Source organism: Mesoplodon bidens (assembly GCF_964165515.1).
Source record: "Mesoplodon bidens genome assembly, chromosome: 1".
Taxonomy (NCBI): domain Eukaryota; kingdom Metazoa; phylum Chordata; class Mammalia; order Artiodactyla; family Ziphiidae; genus Mesoplodon; species Mesoplodon bidens.
In genome coordinates, this window is record NC_138176.1 from 198,748,387 (window position 1) to 198,772,845 (window position 24,459).

A 24,459-nucleotide genomic window follows, 5' to 3' on the forward strand; every position below is an offset into this window, starting at 1 on the left:
TTTTCCCTTTCTTTCAACACTTTAAATATATCATGCCACTCCCTTCTGGCCTGCAAATTTCTGCTGAAAAGTCAGCTGGTATCCTCATGGGGTTTCCCTTGTATGTGACTCTTTGCCTTTCTCTTGCTGCCTTTAAAATTCTCGCTTTAACTCTTGCCATTTTAATTATTATATGTCTTAGTGTGGATCTCTTTGAGTTTACTTTGTTTGGGACTTTATGTGCTTCCTGGATCAGATGCTTCCTTCTTCAGGTTAAATGAAATAATTTTCAGCCATTATTTAATCAAATACATTTTTTGCCCCCTTCCTCTCTCTTTTCTCCTTCTGGGAACCATAGAATGCAAATGTTAGTACACCTGACGTTGTCTCTGAGGTCCTTTAAACTATCCTCATTTTTTTTTTTCTTTTTGCTATTCTGATTGAGTGATTTACACTATTCTGTCTTCCAGGTTGCTAAGGATTCTTCTGTTTCATTCTTCTGTATCACTTACTCTACTGTTGATACCCTCTAGTGTATTTTTCATTTCAGTTATTGTATTCTTCGGCTCTGATTGGTTCTCTTTTACATTTTCTGTTTCTTTGTTACAGTTGTGTGCTCCTCTAGTCCTTTCCCAAGGCAGGTGAACATTTTTATGACCATTGCTTTAAATTCTTTGTTAGGTAAATTACTTATCTCCACTTCTTTTGGTTTTTCTCCTGGGTTTTATCTTGCTCTTTAATTTGGAAAATAGTCCTCTGTCATCTCATTTTGTTTGACTTTCTCTGTTTGTCTCTGTGAAATTAGGTAAAACAGTTGCCTATCCTGAGCTTGATTTGTGTCCTTATGTGGGAGCACCCCTATGCGGTCTGCACATGCCCAGTGGCTTTGGTGGGAGAGCTGAATCTGAAACAAACAGGGGCAAGGGTTTTCCTAGGGCATGTCAGGCCTGTCACCTTGGTGGGGGTTTGGGGGTTGGAGATGAAGGGGCTACAGTCAGAGCCCCATGTGAGCCAGGGCTTCTCCTGGGCCACTGGCAGCTGCTGCCTTGAGGGGTGGTGGGCTGGAGCCAGAGCATGGCGGGGGCTACAGCTTCTCCTGGTGCAAGCCGGAGGCTGCCACGTGTTCAAATTTTTTCCACAAATGCCAAAAAACATAGTGACTATGGGAACAAAGGAACAATGATTCCAACAAATTATACTCACTGTGTTGAAATTCTGATAATCCCATGCTTAAGATGACCAGAAAGGAACACAGGTCAAAATGATTATCAAATAATTACTTCATTTTTTTTTTTAGAACATAAGAAATTTTTCTTCCTGAAATACATAGCAATTTAGGGAACATTACACCAGAGTGTAAGAGACGATAGAAGAAGGCACTCTTGATATTTAAAAATAAGGCGCATCACATTCATTAGGATGGCTGTTCTCAAAAACAGAAAATAACAAGTACCGGCAAGGATGTGGAGAAATTGGAACTCTTGTGCTGGTAGGAATGTAAAATGGCACAGCTGCTGTAGAAAACAGTATGGTGGTTCCTCAAAAACTTAAACATAGGATTACCATGTGACCCAGCAATTCTACTCCTGAGTATATACCCAAAAGAACTGAAAGCAGGGAATCAAACAGATATTCATACATCCATGTTCATGACAGCATTATTCACAGTAGCCAAAATGTGGGAGCGAAACAACCCGAGGGTCCCTCAACAGACAAATGCTTAAAGCAAATGAGTTATATACACACAATGGATTATTATTCAGCCTTTAAAGGGAGGAAATTCTGATACATGCTACAACGTGGATAGATTTTGAAAACGTTATGCTACCGAAATAAGCCAGTCACAAAAGGACAGATTATATATGATTCCACTTATATGAGATAATTAGTGTAGTCAGAGTCACAGAGACGAAAAGTTTGTGAATGGCGTTGTCAGGATTAGGGGGAGGAAGGGGGAGGGGGAGGGGGTAGTGTTTAAAGGTACAGAGTTTCAGTGTGGGAAGATGAAAAAGTTTTGGAAATGGATGGTGGTGATGGTTGCACAACAATGTGAATGTAGTTAATGCCACTGAACTGTACACTTAAAAATGGTTAAAATGGAAAAGTTTATGTTATGTATATTTTACCACAATAAAAAATGTATAAAATCCTGTTGGGCTTCCCTGGTGGCGCAGTGGTTGAGAGTCCGCCTGCCGATGCAGGGGACACGGGTTCGTGCCCCGGTCCAGGAAGATCCCACATGCCTGTGCCCGTGAGCCATGGCCACTGAGCCTGCGCGTCTGGAGCCTGTGCTCCACAACAGTGAGAGGCCCACGTACCACAAAAAAAAAAAAAAAAAAAAAAAAAAAAAAAAAAAAAAAAATCCTGTTAACTGTATGTATACTGCAATATATATTCACACTTAAAAAATTTATGAACATACAACTTTAATTTTGCTTTATCCCATGGTTGGTGGTGATAGCGCCTTACATTTTATAAGTAAAAGAGGGAAGAGAGCATAAATTAAATTATAATAAAAATCTGAGTATTAGGTAGTTGCATACATACTGCAGTAATTTTAAGATAAGGTTAACCAAAGATGTTTTTACTGAAATAAATATCTAATCAAAAGCCTAAAAATGCATACCTGTTTTTCAAACCAAATACATAGCAGAAAAGAAATCTATTAAAGCTAAGTCTATATATTCTGAGAAATATTACATGTACTATCTAATAATTAAAACACTTGAAAAGGTATGATTTAAATACTAAACAATATTGTTTTTCCTAAGATGGAATCATATCTGAGTAATATATAATCACTTGGTAAAACACATTTCTACCCAATAGAATACTTTTGTTGATGTATTTGAGAAAAGCTACTTAGCAAAAAAACCTGGTTTTTGATAGTGTTAGCACCTCCCTCAAACACTGGCATCCTGGAAACACATACAGACTTGGTATTTAATTATGTGACATCAAGGGGAAAAAAATTAAGACTCAAAAGTCAGTGTGGGGGGCTGGGGGTTAGGGGAAACAAGGACAAGGTGTGTCCATACCTTGTAAACATCCATAAACACTCAAGGAATTTCATTTTTCTCTTCCAGGTACCATAACATCTTGGGTAGTGATTTTTATTCTGCCTATCAACAGTGCTTTGAACCCAATTCTCTATACTCTGACCACAAGACCATTCAAAGAAATGATCCATCAGTTTTGGTATAACTACAGACAGAGAAGATCTACTGACAGCAAAGGAAGTCAGAAGACATATGCTCCATCGTTCATCTGGGTAGAAATGTGGCCCCTGCAGGAGATGCCTTCTGAGCTAATGAAGCCAGCTCTTTTCACAGACCCCTGTGAATTATCACTCATTTCTCAATCAACTAGACTCAATTCCTATTCATAACCGACTGAAACCTATTTCTACACAGAGAATACTGTGGGATGCTTTATGATGGATTTATTAGTATAAAATAAATGCCACAAAATAATTTATAATAACGGCTAAAATAAATTAGCTTACATGGACATGAGTTTATTTGGGAAAAAATCAAAATGACTGATGCCCATGTAAAGGTAAATAAATTATATTGATAATGTGTATAAACTGGTACATATTTTGGATAGGAAACTAAGAGAAATCTACTTCAAGGTTCATTCATTCTTTTACCATGCATTTACTGAGTACCCACTATGTGCATGGCACTGCAGTAAATTCCTGGGAGTAGACAGTATAGAATCTTTTCAATTTGCAGTGTTAAGTTGTATTTAACTACAAGAATATAAAAAGTCCATCTGAAGCTCCTAGTTTAAGGTAAAGCTTTGTCTGTCTTGCTTACCAGCAAAAGTAAGAATCACAGACACTCTTAAATAAAGATTTATGGTTTTGGAATAATCAGTATACTAGCATCAGAGAAAATGTCTGATTATTAGCAAAGTACAGACACTTTGTTTTAGGAATTCATCTTACCTCTCTTCAAGTCTGTATACTTGAGAGCCAATAAACATATTTATTACTATGAAAAAAGAGCTCTGATATTAACTCAAAACAGCACCTGTCACTTCCTTCCCAGTTGTCTTTTTGCTTTAAATGAGCACCATTATATGAGATCATAAAAAGAGAATAAAAGTATGGCAAAGGAATGAATCAGAAAAGCTAGAACAAGGATAGACATTTAGATCAGTGAAACAGAAGTGAGAGTCCAGAAATAAAACCCTCATATTTAACAGTCAGTTGATGTTCAACAAAGATGCCAAGACAATCAAATGGGGAAAGAACAGTTTTTTCAACAAATGGTGCTGGTACAACTGGATATCCATATGCAAAATAATGAATTTGGACCCCTACCTTACACCATATACAAAAATTTACTCAAAACCAATCAATGACATAAATATGACATGAATCACTTAGAAGAAAATATATGGGAAATCTTCCAAACCCTGGATTTGGCAATGGATTCTTAGATATAACAACAAAAGCATGAGCAACAAAAGGAAAAAAAATGGATAAACTGGACTTCATCTAAGTTAAAACCTTTTGTGCATCAACAAACATTATTAAAAGAAGTGAAGACAACCTTCAGAATGAAAGAAGTTTCATTCATATATCTGAGAAGGGTTTAATGGCCAGAATATATAAAGAACTCTTATAACTCAACAAAAAAGACAAGCAACCCAATTTATTAAATGGGCAAAGGACTTGAATAGACTTTTCTCCAAAGAAGATTCATAAATGGCCAATAATCATGTTCAATATCACTAATCATTAGGAAAATGCAAATTAAACTATAATGAGATAACACTGCACGTACTAGGAGGGCTATAATTAATAAAAACAAAAACAAAAACAGAAAATAATAAGTATCGGCAAGGATGTGGATATTGAAAACCTTTCTACATTGCTGGTCAGAATGTAAAATGATGCAGTCACTGTAGAAAACAGTTTGGTGATTCCTCAAAAGCTTATCATAGTATTCCCATATGATACAGCAATTTCATTCTTGGGTATAAACCCAGAAGAAAACAGGACTCAGATACTTGTATTCAGATACTCATCATAGCATTATTCACAGCAGCCAAAAGATGGAAACAACCCAAGTGCCCGTGAACTGACGAACAGACAAATTGTGGTGTATACATATGATGGAATATTATTCAGCCATAAAAAGGGATAAATTCTGACACATGCTATAACATGATGAATGCAAATAAACCAGGCACAAAAAGTTCAAATAATTGTATGATTCCATTTACATGATATATCTAGAATAAGCAGATTCATAGAGACAAAGTAGATCAGAGGTTACTGAGGTGGGAGGGTTGGGGAGATGATGCCTGAGAAGTAGAGAGTATCTTCTTGGGCAAAAAGAAGTTCTAAAATTGATTGTAGTGGTAGATAAACAACTCTGCAGTTATATGAAAAGCCACTGAATTGTACACTTTAGATGGGTGAATTTTATGGTATGTAAATTATATCTCAATAAAGCAGTTAAGGAAAAAGAAAAAAAGGGCCATAATGCACTGATTCAGGACCTGAACTTCAGGGGGAAAAGATCTGCATGTTTTACTCTATAGGACATTTTTACTCTACAGAGAAAGTCATCAGGGGATGAATTTACCTTCTGTTCATGTGGTCGGCAAGTTCACAGATACTTTTTAGCTCTGAGCTATTGAAATTTTTTGCTTTCATAATTTGAAAACACTACACAGGAATAAAATGTTTTCAGGTAGTTTTAAATACCCCCCAAATGTCTGAAACATGAAAATACTGGAATCAAAAACATAACAAATTTATTGAATAATTATATAGATTTCTTTTGAAAATAAACTACCCGAACTTTAATTCTGTTAAAAATATGGCTTGTCTGAGTCATTCCTGTTCTTACACGGAATGATACCAATACATTTTCCACATGAAGAATGTGGTAGACTTTCAACAAATGTGTGTGTATATATATATATATATATATATATATATATATATATATATATATATATGTATATGTTTACATATATAAAGAGATTTATTATAAGGAATAGGCTCATGTGATTATGGAGGCTGGCAAGTCCAAAAACCTGCAGAGCCAATGTCCTAGTGCAAGTCCAAAGGCCAGAAGCTCTGTAGAACCAGGAAAAGCTAATGTCTCAGTTCACAGGTTATCAGGCAGGAAGAGCTATGTTTCCAAGGCCTTCGACTGATTGAATGAGGCCCACCCAGATTATGAAGGGCAATCTGTTTTACTCAGGCTACCAATTTAATTGTTAATCTCATCCAAAAATGCCCTCACACAAGCACCCAGAATGTTTGGCCAAAATATATGGGTACCCTGTGGTCCAGCCAAGTTGACACATAAACCATTGCATGGGAAGAGTAAATAAAATCACAACCTTGAATTTAATAGGTCTAACCAAAAGCTAGGTAGCTAGGTATGTTATAGACAAGCATATTAGTTTTGGTGTCAGAAGCCCTCAGGCATATTATTTCATATCAGCCTGTTTTCTATTCTGTAGATAGGAATAATATCACTTTCCTCAGAGAGCTAATATGGTTACATGAAATAATGTTTATAAAGCTCCCAGCATAGTGTCTGATGCATATTTCATACTAGGAACTTTTGAAACTAAATACACTATTTTAATGCTAAAAATTCCATCTTATTGACTTCAGCCTCTTGAGGCTTTTAAAAGTTTACATCAGTCAGAATAATAAATTGTCCTCTGAGGTTTGTATAGAGCTGGCAATGAGCTACTAAGTTTAAAATTTTTTCTGAAGTCTTTAAGAAATGTTTATGCTCTGAGCTCTTCCCCAATCTCTCCCATGAAGCAGAGCAAAAATAAATATAAAATGGGATGATTTTCTTTAAAAGCTGCTCTTGAAAATAAGATGAACTTCTCTGTGGACCCTACCGGGCAACAGAAACTATAAGCAGAGCGGAGCTGCAGGCCTGTGAGCTCCGACATTAGCAGCTATAAGTTTGGTAGAGGAATTAACTAAAGTGTCCACAGGCGGCTCAGTGCCTGAAATCAGGGTTAGCCCAAGCTGACGGCAATTAAATAAAATTAGAAATCAACTAACATGCTTTTTCTAACTTAAAAAAACATACATGGGGAAGGCAGGGAGAGGAACTCACACAAAAACCAAAGTAGTACAGATCACACTCATGACACAGCCCAAACAGGGGAAGTTACAGGGAATCTTAGCTTGAGATCAAGCAAATAGATCAAAAGAATAGAGAGCTCAGACCGAGGCATTTATATGGCAATCGAATGACATGTAGCATTGGAAACATGGTATTTGGAGGAACACTTATACAAAACAAGACCCGAAAATAAACCATAAGCAAAAAGAAATTCAGGTGGATTAAACACCTAAACATTAAAAACAAACTTTTTTAACTTTTGGAAAGACATATAGGAGAGCATCTTTATGACATTTCCTAGACAAGACCCAGAAAACACTATTATGAAAGACTGGTGAGATTAAATTAAAATGAAAAACGTTTATTCAAGGAGACTCTATAATCAAATACAAAAATAAACCACAGACTACAAAAGATAGTTGAAACATACATAATGGATCATTAGTTAGTATTCAAAATATGTAATACCTACAAATCCATAAGGGAAACACAAAACATAACAGAAAAATGGACAAAAGGAATGGTCTGGGAAATCACACTGCATTTCCTCAATAGGCTGGTACTTACACAAGTCAGCACTATTCAACGTGGGAGACTACAAGGCCATGGGTATCAGGCAAGAGACCACTGGGGCCCTCTGGTGGCTGGTTACTACATACACAAAATAGTACAGTTTTTTTTTTTTAACTGAAGTATAGTTGATTTACAGTATTAGTTTCAGGACAGTACTTTGTAGTGTTTTGAAACCATGTATACGTATTAAAAATACAAGAACGCAAAGTAGAATATGCACCACCTCTATGACAGTGGTTATCTCTGGGGAGAGAAGAAGGGGATGGGATCAAAGAGGTAACAAAACAAGCTCCAAATGCATCTAACATTTACATACATGCATAGATCTGAAGAAAACATACCAAATGTTAATTCATTAAATCCACATGGTGAGAATACATGGGTGTTCTTTAAATCATTCACCTTTTCTGTTAGGTTTGAAATATTTCAGTAAAAAGTTTTAAAATAATGAACCCAAAGAAATGGAAATAACATTTGGTTTGAACAAAAGTTTATTTTTGTACATTTTAAAAATTGCAATTTTCATGACACATAAGAAAAACCGTTTTCTAATATCAAAATAAGCATCTCTTTGGTATAGGAACACACCATATGTGTTATCCTTAACTTAAAAAAATTAATCAAGAACCATGACCTAATATGCTAAACAAAACTATCCTTTGCCCATCCATGTGTCCCCTTTCACAGGCCCATTGTGGGGCTTGGGAATATAGTTCTGTACATACCTCCTTACCTACAAAGAAGTAAGATACTGTATCAGAGGCATCCAGAAGTTACACAGCAAGAGAATTAGTTGGTTCAATCACTGACATATACGACACAAACCCACCAAAAAAGAGAAAGAGAGAGAGAGGGAGCGCAACGTAAGATACGGGACAAGTAAAATAGAACACTGTCATGAAGATCAAATAATAGGAAAATAATTACATCATTTAAATTTGATGTATTTTTAAAAAGTAACTTGTTTAGAATTATATTTAGAATTTAGAATTATTACTTGCCAAGCTCCAAAAGTAATAACACAGAGCCACAATTTTGATAAGGCACGTTAAAGAGAGCAAACATATAACAACATCAAATATGAGAAATATCCATAAAAGCAGTTAACCTTCGAAAAAAAAATAGGCATTCTTTCAAGACAGGTTTCAGTAAAAGCTTTTTTGGAAAGCATCATAGAAGGGTGAAAAATATTTATCATATATTTTAAAAAGCTGTCAACAGTTAAAGTTCAAAATCCTGTTTAAAAAAAAAGACAACATTTTCCTTCAGGTCAATGAGGTTCTGACTCAAATATCTTTTCGAGAAACAATTATAATCTTTATGCTAAAAACAGGAAGAAAAAACAGCTTTTAACTGCGTTGTCAACTCTTATTCATCAAACATTTAGTGATTGTTGTGTAACAGACTTCTAGCTGCTGGACATATATAAGTAATAAGACACAATCATTGGTTCTAGGAAACTTAGCCTAATGGAGCTGAATCTAACATTGGTCCATATAATAAAGCTCGACTTCAAACTGCCATTTTTGATATCTTCTTGCAAACTGAAGAGAATAATGGTCCACCTAGTTTGCTACTGGTAGCACTGTGGCATTATTAATATTATCTACTGATTAACTTTCATAGAAGAGTCTTTGAAAGTTTAGAGAACAGAAAGTGTTTAAAGATAAATGGGTCAGCATCAAAAATAACATCATATTCTGTTTTCACAAAACGAAGAAAACCAAGGAAAATTTCATCTTCTGTATACAGAACTGCTGGTGATTATCCTATCCACACGGTACATGTGCACACATCATAAATGAGGTGGTATGGATTATTACAGTCAAATCAGTTGTCAGGCTTCAAGGAATCATAGCCTTCTTTCAAGAGGTCCCGCCATGTTTTAAGGAAACGTGCATTTTCTGTACATTTGAAGGCAAGCTCTTCCACTTGAGCTGCTACTGCAGATGCAGCTTCAAGAAGTTTGGTTAATGAAAATGCTGCCTGAAATTATAAAAAAAAAAAAAGTCAAACAATAGAAGCTTATTTCTTTTTAAAATTCTCTCCGCATCTTATAAACCAACCTGAAAATAACTTAGAACCTCGAATCCAATGCCCAAGTTATTTTCTTTAAAAGTAAAAAAATCTACAAACTAAAACATCAGCTCTTTCGTGGAACCTAAGAAATTTTCTTTTTCTTTTTCTTTTTTTTTTTTTAATTTAGTTGCTGCTTTGCTTGCATCGGGTCTTAGTTGCAGCAGGCAGGCTCGTCCTTGGGGCACGCGGGCTCACTAGCTGCCCGGCGCCGGCTCTACAGCGCGCGGCTCAGATGCCCAGGTGGCAGGCGGGATCTTAGTCCCCCGACCAGGGCTCGGGCCCGCCTCCGCTGCGTTGCAAGGCGGATTCTTAACCACTGGACCACCCGGGAAGTCCCAGAAGTTCTTCTATATGAAGTAAGCTTTGAGGAAGTATGTCTGCGAGAAAGATAATCCATGACGGATGAGACATGAGCAGTCAGCATTTTTTTTCGTTGAAAATACACTAGAGTCTCATTTAGCTCAGCAAGACGCCTTGGGCCCGTTGACACCAAGTACCAGAAGTATCTGAAGGTCTTCTTATGACACAGCTCTTACTGATACGTGGGTACCAAGGGCCGTGCTCCACTGTCTTTACCTGTGAACGCCGCAGACCGTGAAAACGTACAGACCAAAGAACAGACCCTCACTCAAGTTACACATCGCACTGCATTCTACGCGCTCACTTGGAACCAGCCTGCTCAGCAGAGACAGAAACTGCAGCACCACTCTCGCCATTTTCTAGAACCAATACCGACTGAGCAACGAGACATTAACGGAGTTCACTCCGCAGTTTGCGATCTGCACGGGAGGGTCTCCCAGTTAAGACACACCCTACATTTTACCTTAAATCCTGAAACCGGGACCCCTCGGGGAGGCGGGGTCTGGAAATTGGAGTTTCAATAGAAGCCGTCCAGACCCGGCATCCCGGCAGACACCCCGGGGAGGGGTCTCTGCCCCGTTAGTGGAAGCCGTCTGGACCCCCGGGCGGGGAGTGACCCGTCCTGACTGGGTCCGCCCGGACAGATAATCGCCTTGTCAGCGGGCTCTGGGCAGATGGCCAACCGGGACGGGGGCGCCTTAAGTCCCGGCAGAGGGATCACGGCCTGGCCCTCAGCCCCGCAGACGAGGTGGGGCGGGCGATGCGAACTGCGCGGTTTCGGGTTACAGCGCCGGACGGGAACCCGGCGGCCGGGCACGAAGAAAACCCGGGGCAGGCGCGGCGCGGGAGGGGTGCCCGGGACACCCGACGCGGATCCTGAACACGGGCGGGACCGGCCCGGACCCGCCGGCCGCACTCACGTCTCCGATCTGCAGCTCCACCTCCTCCAGCGGGTCCACCGGCCGGCCGCTGTTCCTGTTCGGAACCGGCCGGCCCAAACCCCCCGGGGTGCCGGGGGAAGATGCTGAAGACGCGTCTGAAGACGAGGCAGAGGAGGGCGGCGGCTGCGGGGAAAGCCGCAGCTCCTCCGGGTCCGCCATGGAGCGGGCTGGGGGGTGGGACGGCACCTCGGTGGCCGAACCGATACCAACGGACTTTCAACCGCTCGCGCCTAAATCCCAGTGGGCCCGCCTCCTCGCCGCTCTCGGCCCTGGGCCGCGAAGCCCTGTCACTTTCTTGGGACAGCCAATCAGGTGCCAGTGAGTGCGCCTCGGGCGGCTCTGCCCTCCAGAAGCAGAAGACAACACCTCCCAGGGTGCCGTGCGCGCCGCTCCGCCCCACCTTCTTGGCACTGCGCGCGCGAAGCACCCTGGGATTGGCGGTCTCGGCCCCACAGAGCTCCGGCGGCCTCCGCGCGCCCGGGTGAGAGGCCGCGCCGCCTGCAGCCGCGGGCGGCGCCGGAACTTGGAGTCTCTTCCCTTCTCCCCTCAGTCCGTGACCCGGAAGCGCTGCTTTCGTCGCGTCTCGCGAGGCGTCAGTGCACAGCAAGAGGGAGGCGGGAGCGCTGTGAAGGCGGAGCTGTCGCTGAGGAGGGAGGCGGAGACTCCGCGCGTGTAGGCGGGCGATGGCGCCCCTCCCGGCCTAGAGGTCTCGCGCCCGGGCGAGCCGAGCCCGAGCTCCTCCCGCGGCATCCGCCAACGTACCGGCTGCAGTGAACATGCAGGTGCCGCTGGCCAGGCTGGCCTGCCCGGGTGAGCGGGGTCTGCGCGCGCGGGTGAGGGGAGCGAGGTCGCGGGGCAGCCCGGGCCCGCGTCGTTGGGTAGAACCAAGGCAGAGGGCGCGCGGTCAGCGCCCGGCGGACCCTGGGTTCCTCCTCGGCTTCCTCCCCGGCTCGTCCAGCTGCAGAGTTGACAACTAACTAGGCCAGAGGTCACGGGCGGAGGAAACTTGTCAGCACGGCGCCGCCGCGGAATCTCCCCGAGTGCCGGTGCTGAGCGCCTTCACGAAGCCCATGCGTTGTCTGTTGCCGAGTTGGAAATGGGTAAACTAACATTTGCACAGCTTTTCCCCCTTGGTCTTCAGCTGGCTGGCGTCTTGGCAGCCGTCCTACTCCTTTCTTAAGAATTTGAACCGTTCTGCCACCAGCATTAACTTTCAAATGCTGCCCAAGTGACCAGAGTGGATCTGGGGCCAGGAATTTTTCTGCGTTGCCTGAAATTAACTCTAGGGCTTGTCGTGTCATGGTTGCCCCTAGAACCGTCAGGATGACTTGGTAAAATACCTCATTACCCGCCCCCGCTTTCACTTAAGAAAAAAAAAGTAGAATGATGCAGCGGGATGGGTTTTGTTTTGTTTTGTTTTACTTAAAAACAAAGAACGGTTAAAAAGTCAAAAAAAAAAAAGTTTACTCCAGGATATTGAATTCTCCCACAACGGACTTAGTTTTTATCTTTAGTTTCTTTAAATTAATTTGTGGTTATAGAATAAGCAGGTGTACCTATTGCAAAGTCAACGAATTTCATGAAATTAGAATTTTGTCAAATTCGGCCATCGTGGATTAAATAGTTAGGATTTCATTTAAAGTTTCCATACCTCGTGCGTGTATTACTACACCTAACGGGTAAGTATTGTTGACAGAAAAAGAAAAAAAAGCACAACCTAAAGGTTGCGAATTATGTTTTATTCGCAGACACACTGAACACTTAAGCCCAGGAGGCAGCCTCTTCAGATAGCTCTGAGGGACTGTCCTGAAGAGGTCAGGGAGAAGCCAAGATGCAGAGGAGTTTTTGTAAAAACAAACAAACAAAAGCAAAAAAAAAAAAAAAAAAGCCAGGTAGTTGGAACATGAAAAGATTACTGCTCATTAGTGAAAAGCAGATATCTCAAGTTAATGAATTAAGCATTTTGCCAGGTATGGGAAGATGCAAGAGTCTGGCCTCATTGAACTCATTCCTTTGATGTGCACCTTTGCTCTCCGGGGCCAGTGTCCTGCTTCTCTCCATCCTGAATCCCCCCAGGGTTCACAGCTGGGACAGCTGCAGTGGCTGAGGGCTTGATGGTTCCACATCCTTTGTTTACTGAGATGGCAGGCTACATTCTTTGTCCACAGTGCCTCCTGTTAATCATAAATTTGACCAATATTTGGGAGTCATTTCATGACCAGTTTTTGTCCCATGGTGCTAGGAGGGCTCATTCCTAGATCAGGCGAAGATTCTGTTGATAGGCCACCCAATGTGTTATTTTGGGGATCGGGCCCTGTTGGTAATCTAAAATTCTCTGCAGCGCCTGTCTTACTAGTTTATGACGATCCAGGAGCTGTTTTCCCTTGTTACTTCTTCCCATATCTAAAGTTGCACTGTTACAATTATTCTAGAGTTATGTATGTGATCAGCTGTCTTAAGACATCATTGATTTTGTTGGAGGCCTGGTTACACATCGGGTAATGCAAGAGAAAGCACTCTTATAAAATAGACAGGATATAAGTAATACAGCTAATAACATTAATAAGGTCAGAGTGCAGCAGAGAGAGGGACAAGTCATAAGTAATTTGAAACTAACAAGAGAGCAAATTAAAACAATGATTAGTATAACTAGTTGTAATCTGGTCGAAATAAGCCATCAAGTCCCCAGGGGAGCCAGCTGGAGAAGCCAAATTCTGGAGGGATCAGGTAGAGAGAAAAAGAAATGTTTCATCTTCGTTTCCAAAGGTATACTTAATCAACTTGTGGGTAAGTGTAAGAGGAGAGGTTTTCCAGCTCAGTGGTATGATCTAAAAGTTGTCGGAAACTTGTATTTGTCAAATAGTCCTTTTTGTAAATCTTCTTGAAGATCTTCATTATATAAAAGCATCAGAGTAAAACAAAGATTGTCTAAAAACGACAAAAGACTTAACATGGCATGGTTAAAGATCTGATTACAATGCAATTGACAAGAAACTTGGATATTTCTGTGACAAACAACATTTTAAGATAATAACTAGAATTATGACTGATAGCATTATACCAGGACATATCAGACTTAGGAATTCTTTACAAATTTTGGAATATCTGTATGAATGACATCTAACCTTAGAAGGTATTATCACCACTTATTTGACAGTGTTTCCCATGTAAGTTAACATAAATAAACTTAGTTTAATATCTCTCTTTGAGATATCTCAGGATTCCTTTGAAGCATCTCAGAGTTAGCTGGGGGTCAGAAGAACTTTAGTTAGAATTTTCGATTTGGGAAGTTTGTCGAAAGTATCAAAAAGGTTTCAAAACACTTGGTCAAATAGGATCATAGGTCACTGTGAAACAACACTTATTCACTTAACGAAAGTGACAAAATACTTCAAAAGCAAAAACAGATCACTTAGAGGCACGGAAACTCAATCTCTTATCAAAAGCAGTGAAAACTTTGTTCTCTTAACAGAGAGAGGAACCAAGTCCAGTCCTACATCAGCCTATTTTTAATAACAAAATCCATTTACCTAATTAAATTTAATCTAATCCCAGCCTGACCATGTCCAGAACTCCTTTTCAGGGCTCCCTTTCTGCAAACCTTCCACAACTTTCTGTGTTCATATTAGTTTGTTCCTTAATTTTTTTATCCAGAAGTAAATGTCTCTAGGACAAAATCACCCTTCTTTTTCCAACAAATTCATTTCTATTCTTCATATCTTCTTTTGCTGAGAACATACATCCTACTTTCCTAGCACACTGAAATGTTTCCCTTAATATTTTTAGTAGCTTTGATTACATATTACAGTTTTAACCCTTAAAAACCTTAATCTTTAGCAAAAACTGAAAAGGAGCAAGTGATTGGGAACTGTTTGTTCACAAACAGCATTTCCTGATTAGAATATTCTATAACCTCTAGAAACATACATCTTCTCATAGCATAATTTCTTTCCTCAGTGTGGTACAAGATGTGTCCAATAAACCCAAACATCTTTAGTTTCCCCTCTCGTAGGAGACAAAAGTAGGTAGATTTAGACCTGTTTAGCAATTCAAAGACACAGGAAGGGAAATGCAAGTTCACCCTAGAAGGACTTTTGTTACTTTAAGGTCAGAATTCTGAAAAGGTGTTTTATCAAGCCGGTTTTCTCTAACTTAACTGTGTGCACAATAAAAAAGCCCCATTTTTGTCATTTTCGAGGCAAGATTTCCTTTAATTCCCAATTAAGTAAGTACTTGTAAGTATAAGGTTTGTACGTACATAAACCTGGCTGGAGTCTTAGTTGGAGGCAAAGATTTTAGGCCAGCCTCTCACCTCATCACCCAGTCCAGAGCCCCCAGTGTCTTTCAGTCAGGCCCCCCACACCCAGTATCTTTCATCTTGGGAACCAGGTGCCTGTTACACACCACCACATAAAACTCTGGATCATCAACCAGTAATCTGGAGCTCTGAGAACCAGGGGAGACTCACCCAGATTCGTCTGGAGTCTCTCAGGAGGTGGGTGGACAGAAGAGGCCTCTGCTGGTACCAAGGCTCCCATTCCTCAGAGAGTTCAGGTGAAGGAGAGAAGTCAGCTCTGTGTCCTTAGTGGTCGCCAAACTGTCAACTGGGGGATAAAAGAACACAGTGTAAAAGTTGAGAATTATGTTTTAGTCAACAGACATTCTGAGGACTACAGCCCAGGAGACAACCTCTGAGACAGCTCTGAGGGACTGCTCCAGAGACATAAGGGAAGAGCCAGGATCTGGAGAGTTTTTGCAACAATAACAACCAAAAACAAAAACAAACAGGTAGTTGGAACATCAAAAGATTACTGCTAATTAGAGAAAACTAAAAATCTCAAGTTAATGAATTTAGTGCTTTCCTCTGTATGGGAAGATGCAAGAGTCTGGGCTCATTGAAATTATTCCTTTGATGTGCACCTATACCATCTAGGGCCAGTATCCTGCTTTTCTCCATCCTGAATCCCCTCAGGGTGCACTCTTGGGGGCAGCTGCAGTGGCTGAGGGCTTCATGGCCTCAACATCCTTTGTTTACTGAGATGACAGGCTGACAGGAGACATTCTTTGTCCACAGTTTGCTTTATGTTTTTTGGAATATCAAAGTAATCGGACGCTATCTGCCCTACTCTTAATTTAGTTGAAATCATTCTTGGGTCAGGTGCTATCCAAATTCCTCCCAAATTACCATTTCTATTTTCATTGGGTCTTTAAATCATTGCCATTTCATAGCCAGGTGTTAGCACTACTGGCATCAAAGAGATGGACATAGAATTGCCATCTGTGATTTTGTATGGTGATGTTATGAGTTTACTGGACTTTTTGACCTCACTTCTCTACCACAATTCAGCCAGTGTGTCTAAGTGTTTAAATCTCTAAAATGAAGTATCTGATTTTTTCAGAAAAGGGGTAAAGGTTGTGACTTTTTTTTTTTTTAACCCCCTGGAGGAGATCAGACTACCCAGTTCCAAGTATTTTCAAGAAAATCATTAGCTGTATAAATAATGGAATTACAGTTTTGTCTGATACCAAATCATCAGTTTTCAGAAGCAAATAATAGCTTCTGTACACTAAACTACAATGCATCATAAAACAAATTTGTTTTTTATAATAAGTAAATATTCTTTTGAATGATGATAATACTATATTTGAACACTGGAACTGGGCACTCCTATAATATGTTTATCATTTTTTCAAGATTTAGGATAGGTGAAGGGATAACTAGGTTTTAAAAAATTATTCCCAATATTATAGTTTTTATTATGCTATTTTCCAGTAGAGAAAATTAGTTACCTTGACACTTTTTTTTGAGTGACTGTCAAAAACAGATTTTTAGTGTTTAAGAGGCTTTAGGGTTCAGTCACTTCAAATCTCTTCCCCTTCTGCATTCATCATAATCTTTAATTATTGATTGGTGCTAGGTTTTTACTTTTAAAACGGTCATTTTATTGGAAAGAATGAAGCATAAAAATATATCAGTTATGCAGTGGGGTGCTAAAGAATAAAAATAATTAGCCTATGCCAGGCTGACATCTCTCCTTTTAATCAGAAAAAAAAAGAAAACAACTTGTTGTCAGGTTCCATTACTTGAGAGATCATTTCAAGTCCAATTGTAGTCTCAGAGTTGACTGGTGTTGGGAGGATTGAGAGGGGGATTGACTGGGATCATCTGACTTTCTCTTTCTCTGCTGTAAATGGGGATTGTGGTGCCCCACGTATCTCATAAGGTCATGAAGAAGACAATGTGGTATTAAAATTGAAAATTCCTATGTGCTCCATATGTCCATGAGAATGCAAATTTTATTATATATTCCAAATCCATGCAAAAGCCTTTGTTGATCTTTACTATTTACTTGTTCCATATTTAGAAATTTGTTCACGTGCAGATAGATGCTTCATTCTATTGATAAGATTGCTCTCTAACCCAGGAATTCGTTTTAGGAAATTAACACCAGAGATTTGCAGATACCTGGATGATAGTTAAAATTGTAATTAGGAAGGTACCTATCCCATTAACAACTGTGTATTAGCCACTTGCTTTGTGTAAGACATTCTAGATCCTGCACCGTAGTATTTCCAAGGCAGAGACTGACCGTAAACTTTAGAGCTGGTGGAGTGGGGAGAGTTCATAACCTACTGAATTCAAACACAAAGTAGACAGACTCCAGAGCCTATTCACTTAACTGCTGCCTTTTTCTTCGTTGCCTTTTTGTTTTGTTTTCAATTAATAAACTTTATTTTATTTAGTAGCTTTAGGTTGAAAGAAAAATTGAGTGGGAAGTACACAGAGTTTCCATGTAACTTTCTCCCTTTCCCCCTTAACATCTTGCACTGGTGTGGTACCTTCGTCGCAACTGGGGAGACGTTATTATTAAAGTTCATAGTTTACGTTAAGGTTCACTCTGTGTGTTGGACAGTCTATGAGTTTTGACAAACGTGTAATGATGCGTATCCACCATTAATTACATTGTCATACAGAAGAGCCTCGCTGCCCTTCCTCCCTGAACGCCTGATACCCACTGATCTCTCACTGTCTCCATAGCTGTGCCTTTTCCAGAATGTCCTAGAGTTGGAATCATACAGGATGCAGCCTTTTCAATATGCATTTCCATTTCCTCCGTGTCTTTTCATTTTTTAGCCCTAAATAATATTGCATTGTATGGATGTACCACAGTCTGTTTATCCATTCACCTATTGAAGGACATCTCCCAAGTTTTGATCATTATGAATAAAGCTGTTATAAACGTACATGTGAAGATTTTTTTTAAATCTGGATGTTTTGTTTTATTTTACTGTGATAAGAACACAGCATGAGATATACACTGTTGACAAAATTTTAAATGTACAATGCATTATTGTTGACTAGAGGTAAAGTGTCATTCAGGAGGTCTCTAGAGTTTGTTCATCTTGCTTGACTGTGGTTTTTTGTGTGGATGTTAATTTTCAACTCATTTTGGCAATTGCAATTGCTGGATCCTATGTTAAGGGTATGTTTAGCTTTGTTAGAAACTGCCAAACTGTCTTCCAAAGTGTCTGTACCATTTTACGTTCCCACCAGCAGTGAATGAGCGTTCCTGCTACTCCACGTCCTCTTAGCATTTGGTGTTGTCCATGTTCTGGGTTTTGGCCATTCTAATAGGTGGGTAGTGGTATCTCGTTGTTTTAATTTGCAATTCCCAAATGACACAAGATGTTAAGCATCTTTTCCTATGCTTATTTTCCATCTGAATATCTTCTTTGGTGAGGTGTCTGTTCAGATCTTTAGCCTATCTTTTAATTGAGTTGCTTGTTTTCTTGTTGAGTTGTATGAGTTCTTTGTATATTTTGTATGTCAGCCCTATATCAGCTTTGTGTTCTGCAGATAATTTTCTTCCAGCCTACAGCTTAGCTGTTCATTCCCTCATGTTGGTCTTTTAATGCTTTTGATTTATGATTCTAGCCTGCCTTTTCACAGAGAATTACACTTAAAAAAAGCACTAACCTGTTTAATAATATCATGAGTCCATCATAAAGAAGTACTCTAATAAAGGGAAATATAAAAAGGACTGATAGTCAATCAATAAATATTTGTACCTATATATAGGCTAACACTGGGATCTAGCATACAAAAAGAAAAAGGAATACTTCAGGAGTATTCTGTCTGCGGGGAAACACAGACAAATAAAAGAGACAGTTATGTTTATATCATTTTTTGGTCATATAGATGTTTTAAATTTTTAGTTAAGTGATCTTATGATTTTTGAGATTTTTTTGCCACACTTAGAAAAACATTTCCAAATCAAAGCTTCTTTTAAAAAAATTACAGTTGTTTTCCCCATAATCTTTTGTGTGTGTGACTGTAAATGTTCTCTTTTAAGCAAGAGTTTTATTGAGATACAAGTTACACACCATACAATCACGTCGTCTGAAGGATACGACTCAGTGGTGTTTAGTATATTCACAGAGTTGAGCAACCATCACCACAGTGTGTCTTAGAACATTGCCATCATCCCAGAAAGAAACTTCATACCCATTAACAATCACTCCCCAGCCCCTCCAGCCCTAGGCGACAACTCTCCATCCACTAATGGACATTTGGGTCGTTTCTACTGTGGGGCTGCTGTGAATAGCGTACCTATGAACATTCATGTACAAGTTTTTGTGCAGACATATGTTCTCTTTTATCTTAAGTATATACCTGAGGAAGGAGAGGTCAGAGGTCATGGGGGCAGGAGGCGTTCCTGCCACTGGCCTAGTTGCTGTGTAGCAGAGAGGTAGGCATCCACCACCACGTTCTGGAAGGTTCTTGGGCTCGACTAGGGCAGTAGCGCCGGGACTTCAGGTCTCTGCTGGCTGAGTGGAGCCGCCACCATGTTTGGCCGCTTGGTGGTGGGGAGGCTGGTGCAGACAGCTGCACAGCAAGTGGCAGAGGATAAATTTGTTTTTGACTTGCCTGATTATGAAAATATCAACCGTGCTGTGGTTTTTATGCTGGGAACAGTCCCATTTCCTGAGGGAATGGAAGGATCTGTCTACTTTTCCTATCCTGATTCAAATGGAATGCCAGTATGGCAACTCTTAGGATTTGTCACGAATGGGAAACCAAGTGCCATCTTCAAAATTTCACGTCTTAAATCTGGAGAAGGAAGCCAGCACCCTTTTGGAGCCATGAATATTGTCCGAACTCCATCTGTTGCTCAGATTGGAAGTTCAGTGGAATTACTGGACAGTCTGGCTCAGCAGACTTCTGTAGGTAATGCTGCTGTGTCTTCAGTTGACTCATTTACTCAGTTCACACAAAAGATATGGACAGCTTCTACAGTTTTGCTTCATTTGATGTCTCTCAGGCCCAGATGACACCAAGTCCATCTGAAATGTTCATTCCAACAAATATGGTTCTGAAATGGTATGAAAACTTCCTAAAATGACTAGCACAGAACTTTGTCTTTTGGAAAACATAATTTGAATAAAATATTTTTTAATGGAAAAAAAAGTATATACCTAGGACTGAGTTATGAAACTGTATGTTTAACATTCTGAGGAACTGCCAGACTGTTTTCCAAAGTGGCTGCACCATTTTACTCCCCCACCAGCAGTGTACGAGGGTTCCAATTTCTCCACATCCTCACCAGCACTTGTTATGTCTTATTAATTATAGCCATCTTAGTGGATATAAAGTGGTATCGTGTTGTGGTTTTGATTTGTATTTCTCTGATGTTTAATGATATTGAGTATCTTTTCATGTGCTTATTGGACATTTGTTTATCTCCTTTGGAGAAACATCTATTCAGATTCTTTGTGTGTTTTTTTTTTGTTTTGTTTTGTTTTTTTTTGTTTTTTTTTGTTTTTTTGCTGTACGCGGGCCTCTCACTGTTGTGGCCTCTCCCGCTGCGGAGCACAGGCTCCGGACACACAGGCTCCGCGGCCATGGCTCGCGGGCCCAGCCGCTGCGCGGCATGTGGGATCTTCCGGGATAGGGGCACGAACCCGTGTCCCCTGCATCGGCAGGCGGACTCTCAACCACTGCGCCACCAGGGAAGCCCTCTTTGTGTGTTTTTAATTGGATTATTTGTCTTTTTATTATTAGAAATGAGTTCTATATATATGCCAGATACAAGTCCCTTATCAGATATATGACGTGCAGATACTTTCTCCCCTTCCATGGGTTATCTTTGCCCTTTCTTGTTGGTATCTTATAAAAACAAAAAGTTATCATTTTTGTGAAGGACAGTGTATCTGTTTTCTTTTTTGTTGCTTGTGCTTTTGGTGTCATAGCTAAGAAGCCATTGCCTAATCCAAGGTCACAAATATTTACACACCCTTTTTTTTTTTTTTTTGAGATAGCATGAGGAGTTTCCCATACACCCTTCACCGAGCTTAACTTCGTATCCGTAGAACAATTAGTAAGAAATTAACGTTGGTGCAGTACTGTTAACTAAACTACAGACTTTATTCAGATCCTTTTCTATCCAGGACCCCACATTGCTTCAGCTGTCACGTCTTCTCATATCACGTCTACTTCAGTGTGGTAATTCCACTGTCTTTTCTTGTCTCTCATGACCTGGCACTTGCAGTGTGGACTGGTCAGGCATTTTGTAGGAGGTCCCTCGATCCGAGTCTGTCTGGTGCTTTCTCTTGATTAGACTAACGTTGTGGATTTGGGAGAGGCATAGCACAGAGATGAGGAGCCCTTCTCATCACATTACATCATGTGATGCCTGTATGTCTTATTGCTGGTAATGGTAAACTTGATCACTTGGGTAAAGTGTCTGTCATATTTCTCCACTGTAAAGCTAGTATTTTTCCCTGCCACACTCTACTTGTTGGAAGCTAATCCCTAAGTTCAGCCCATACTCAAAAGCAGAGAATCAAATAATTTGTGGATCTATCACCATAATCTTTTTTTAAATTTATTTATTTATTTATTTTTGGCTGCGTTGGGTCTTCGTTGCTGTGTGCGGGCTTTCTCTAGTTGTGGTGAGCGGGGGCTACTCTTCGTTGTGGTGCACGGGCTTCTCATTGCTGTGTCTTCTCTTGTTGCGGAGCATGGGCTCTAGGCCCATGGGCTTAGTTGTGGCACACGGGCTCAGTAGTTGTGGCATGCGGGCTCTAGAGTGCAGGCTCAGTAGTTGTGGCTCACGGGCTTAGTTGCTCCGTGGCATGCGGGATCTTCCCGGACCAGGGCTCAAACCCGTGTCCCCTGCATTGGCAGGCGGATTCTTAACCACTGTGCCACCAGGGAAGTCGTCACCATAAACTTTTATACTTTGACTTTTCCTGTTAAAATCATTGATCAAATGGAATTCATTTTCATATAAGGAGAGAAGTATACTTTTTTCCAAATTTTCTACCTGTCTGTGACCATTTAATGAGGAGCTGTCTCTTCTTCCTTATTTGAAATGGTGTCTTTATCATATGACAGATCCTTAAGTGTACTCCGTCTATTTCTAAACTCTTTATTCTGTTCCTTTGATTATTCCATCCCTTCTCCCATAACAGACTTTTAATTATTTAAGCTACAAATATAAGTTTTTGTATCTTTCAGGCCTATTCCCAAGGGAGGATTCTCTGCCCTTCTTTTATTAAGGGAAGGATTGCCATGGAGAGGAGTACCAGAGAAGGGAGTGAGAAATTGAAGATACAGGAGTTGGGGGGGGGGGGTCTTTGACCTAGGAGTGTCTCTAAGAAGATGGGGAGGGTTAGCCTCGTCATCCAGGTGGAAGGATTACTCTAAGTAAGGAGAAAAGACATCTCTTTATTATAACCTGAGAGAATGGACAAAGGACAGACACAATGCATATTACATTAGAGGTTCTTGCCAGGAATTGAGACAGTTCCCAGCTAATTGCTTCTGTCTTTCTGTGAGGTTTGATGTGCTTGGTTTCAGGTAAGGGAGGGAGGAGATAGAGGTGAAGGTTTAAGGACAACAGAGGTTTAATGAACATTCTTGCAGATAAATCTTTGCACACTTCTGTTTATTTCTATAAAATCCTATTTGCTAACTCAGAGAACAGATACGTTTTTGAGGCTCTCAGAAGATGCTGCTATATGGCAGAGTCCACTTAATTTAAAAGGAAGCTGACCATAAAACGCAGTTTGCCACCTTGTCCCGGCATAACCATTAGTACTGCCCCTTATTACTTTAAAAGTATCCAGTTTAGGTGATAAGTTATATGGTCATCCTATTTATAGATGAAGCTTGACATGAGGTAAATTGAATAAATGAGTTTATTAGATACTTTAAAAATATTATAATTTGAAAACACTGCTTTCTGAGGAAAAGCCAGCTGAATTATTCACCTAGGAAAGAGACAATTCACAGCTAAGGGCTCTGCAGCATAGATGTAACTATTCACTGACAGTCCACAGTGTTAATGTGTCCAGAAGATATACATGTTTCCAAAGAGAAGGCATCACGTGGACTCATACAATTTCAGGTCAAGGTGGTACCTCAGTGGGGGAGTTCCTTGGCGGTCCAGTGGTGAGGATTCAGCGCTTTCACTGCCGTGACCCTGGTTTCAGTCCCTGGTTGGGAAACTTAAGATGCCGCAAGCTGCGTGGTACGGCCCAAAACAAAAAAAGATGGTCCCTTAGTGATCACTTGGTAGCCCTTTACTTTTTTGAATGAGGAAACTGAAATCTAAAGCAGTTAAGTGATCTGTTTAAGGGTTTAGGGTAATTAACAGAAAATCAAACAGAAGCCAGATCTGATCCCCAATTGTAGATTTTTTTGTTTTTGCTTTAAAAAATTTTTTTTTCAATCTACTCCTGAGAAAAGCTAATTAGAAAAATAATACTGTCCATGATTTTTGTGCAGCATACCCAGCATACCAGTGCTTTCATGCCTTACAAATTAAGAAAAATTATCTACCTCTGTGTGCTACAAGATGGTCTTCAACTTCTGCTGTACCTCGAATCACTACCCACTATACTGTTCATCCCCGGGATAAGGACAAGCGATGGGAAGGTAAGTAATCGTTTCTGTAAAATTGTTGAGACTTTTCTAGACAGTTTGTATCATTTTTTGGAGGTAAATACTATATTTTTCATGATAGTGTAAAATCATCTAATAATATTTTATAACTTTACAAAATCTGTTACATATTAATATTTAGATAAGCAAACGCTTGCAAACTTTCTCAGTAATAAAAGTTGGTTTATGGAAGCTAAAATAAGATACGTCCTCAAACAGAACCTAAGAGAACAATAAACTAAGACAGTAATGGACTTAGTATAATTCTCATGGGAAGCAGAGGGGTTATTTCTATAAATAATGCTCTAAAGGATAGTGGGTACTTGTAACCCAGCCTGTAATTTTATCAGGTAGTAGTCATCCCAGAATTGATATGTGGGTTTTTTTGGAGTATAGTTGATTTACGGTGTTGTGTTACTTTCTGCCTTACAGCAAAGTGAGTGGAATCTAAAAA

General features: G+C 40.1%; 3 protein-coding genes and 1 pseudogene across 8 annotated transcripts in view; 3 read left to right on the top strand and 1 right to left on the bottom strand.

Moving 5' to 3' along the window:
* The window catches only part of RXFP1 (relaxin family peptide receptor 1), a gene marked incomplete at both ends in the record, with an annotated part of 108,676 nt that extends 105,309 nt beyond the window's left edge, over positions 1-3,367 (top strand). For all 4 annotated transcript variants that reach the window (XM_081241881.1, XM_081241882.1, XM_081241884.1 and 1 more), the window contains one exon: positions 3,066-3,367. In XM_081241881.1, the coding sequence (XP_081098007.1) occupies positions 3,066-3,367 (302 nt within the window). The remainder of the gene's footprint in view (positions 1-3,065) is intronic.
* Positions 3,368-7,448: 4,081 nt separating this feature from the next.
* On the bottom strand, positions 7,449-11,296 carry LOC308626164 (uncharacterized protein C4orf46 homolog). Its single transcript, XM_081250982.1, has 2 exons — positions 11,036-11,296; positions 7,449-9,662 (listed from the first exon to the last, which is right to left on the bottom strand). Exons 1-2 carry the CDS (start codon positions 11,213-11,215, stop codon positions 9,507-9,509), a joined length of 336 nt encoding a protein of 111 aa, XP_081107108.1. The 5' UTR covers positions 11,216-11,296; the 3' UTR covers positions 7,449-9,506.
* A 391-nt stretch (positions 11,297-11,687) lies between these two features.
* Positions 11,688-24,459, top strand: part of ETFDH (electron transfer flavoprotein dehydrogenase) — a 34,807-nt gene continuing 22,035 nt past the window's right edge. Inside the window, exons 1-2 of one of the 2 annotated variants that reach the window (XM_081250952.1) lie at positions 11,688-11,866; positions 23,850-23,999. In XM_081250952.1, the coding sequence (XP_081107078.1) occupies positions 11,833-11,866; positions 23,850-23,999 (184 nt within the window). In that variant the 5' untranslated portion in view covers positions 11,688-11,832. The other variant, XM_081250953.1, reaches the window with a different exon arrangement.
* LOC308617209 (protein Hikeshi-like) lies at positions 19,904-20,528 on the top strand (annotated as a pseudogene). Its single transcript has one exon. The product of its transcript is annotated as a protein Hikeshi-like (transcript).

Bases quoted from the DNA above. Each gene is read 5' to 3' on its own strand.
- LOC308626164 (XM_081250982.1), bottom strand. From the start codon at position 11,215: ATGGCGGACCCGGAGGAGCTGCGGCTTTCCCCGCAGCCGCCGCCCTCC. The intron at 9,663-11,035 runs GTGAGTGCGGCC...TTATAATTTCAG, and splicing joins TGGAGCTGCAGATCGGAGAC to GCAGCATTTTCATTAACCAA.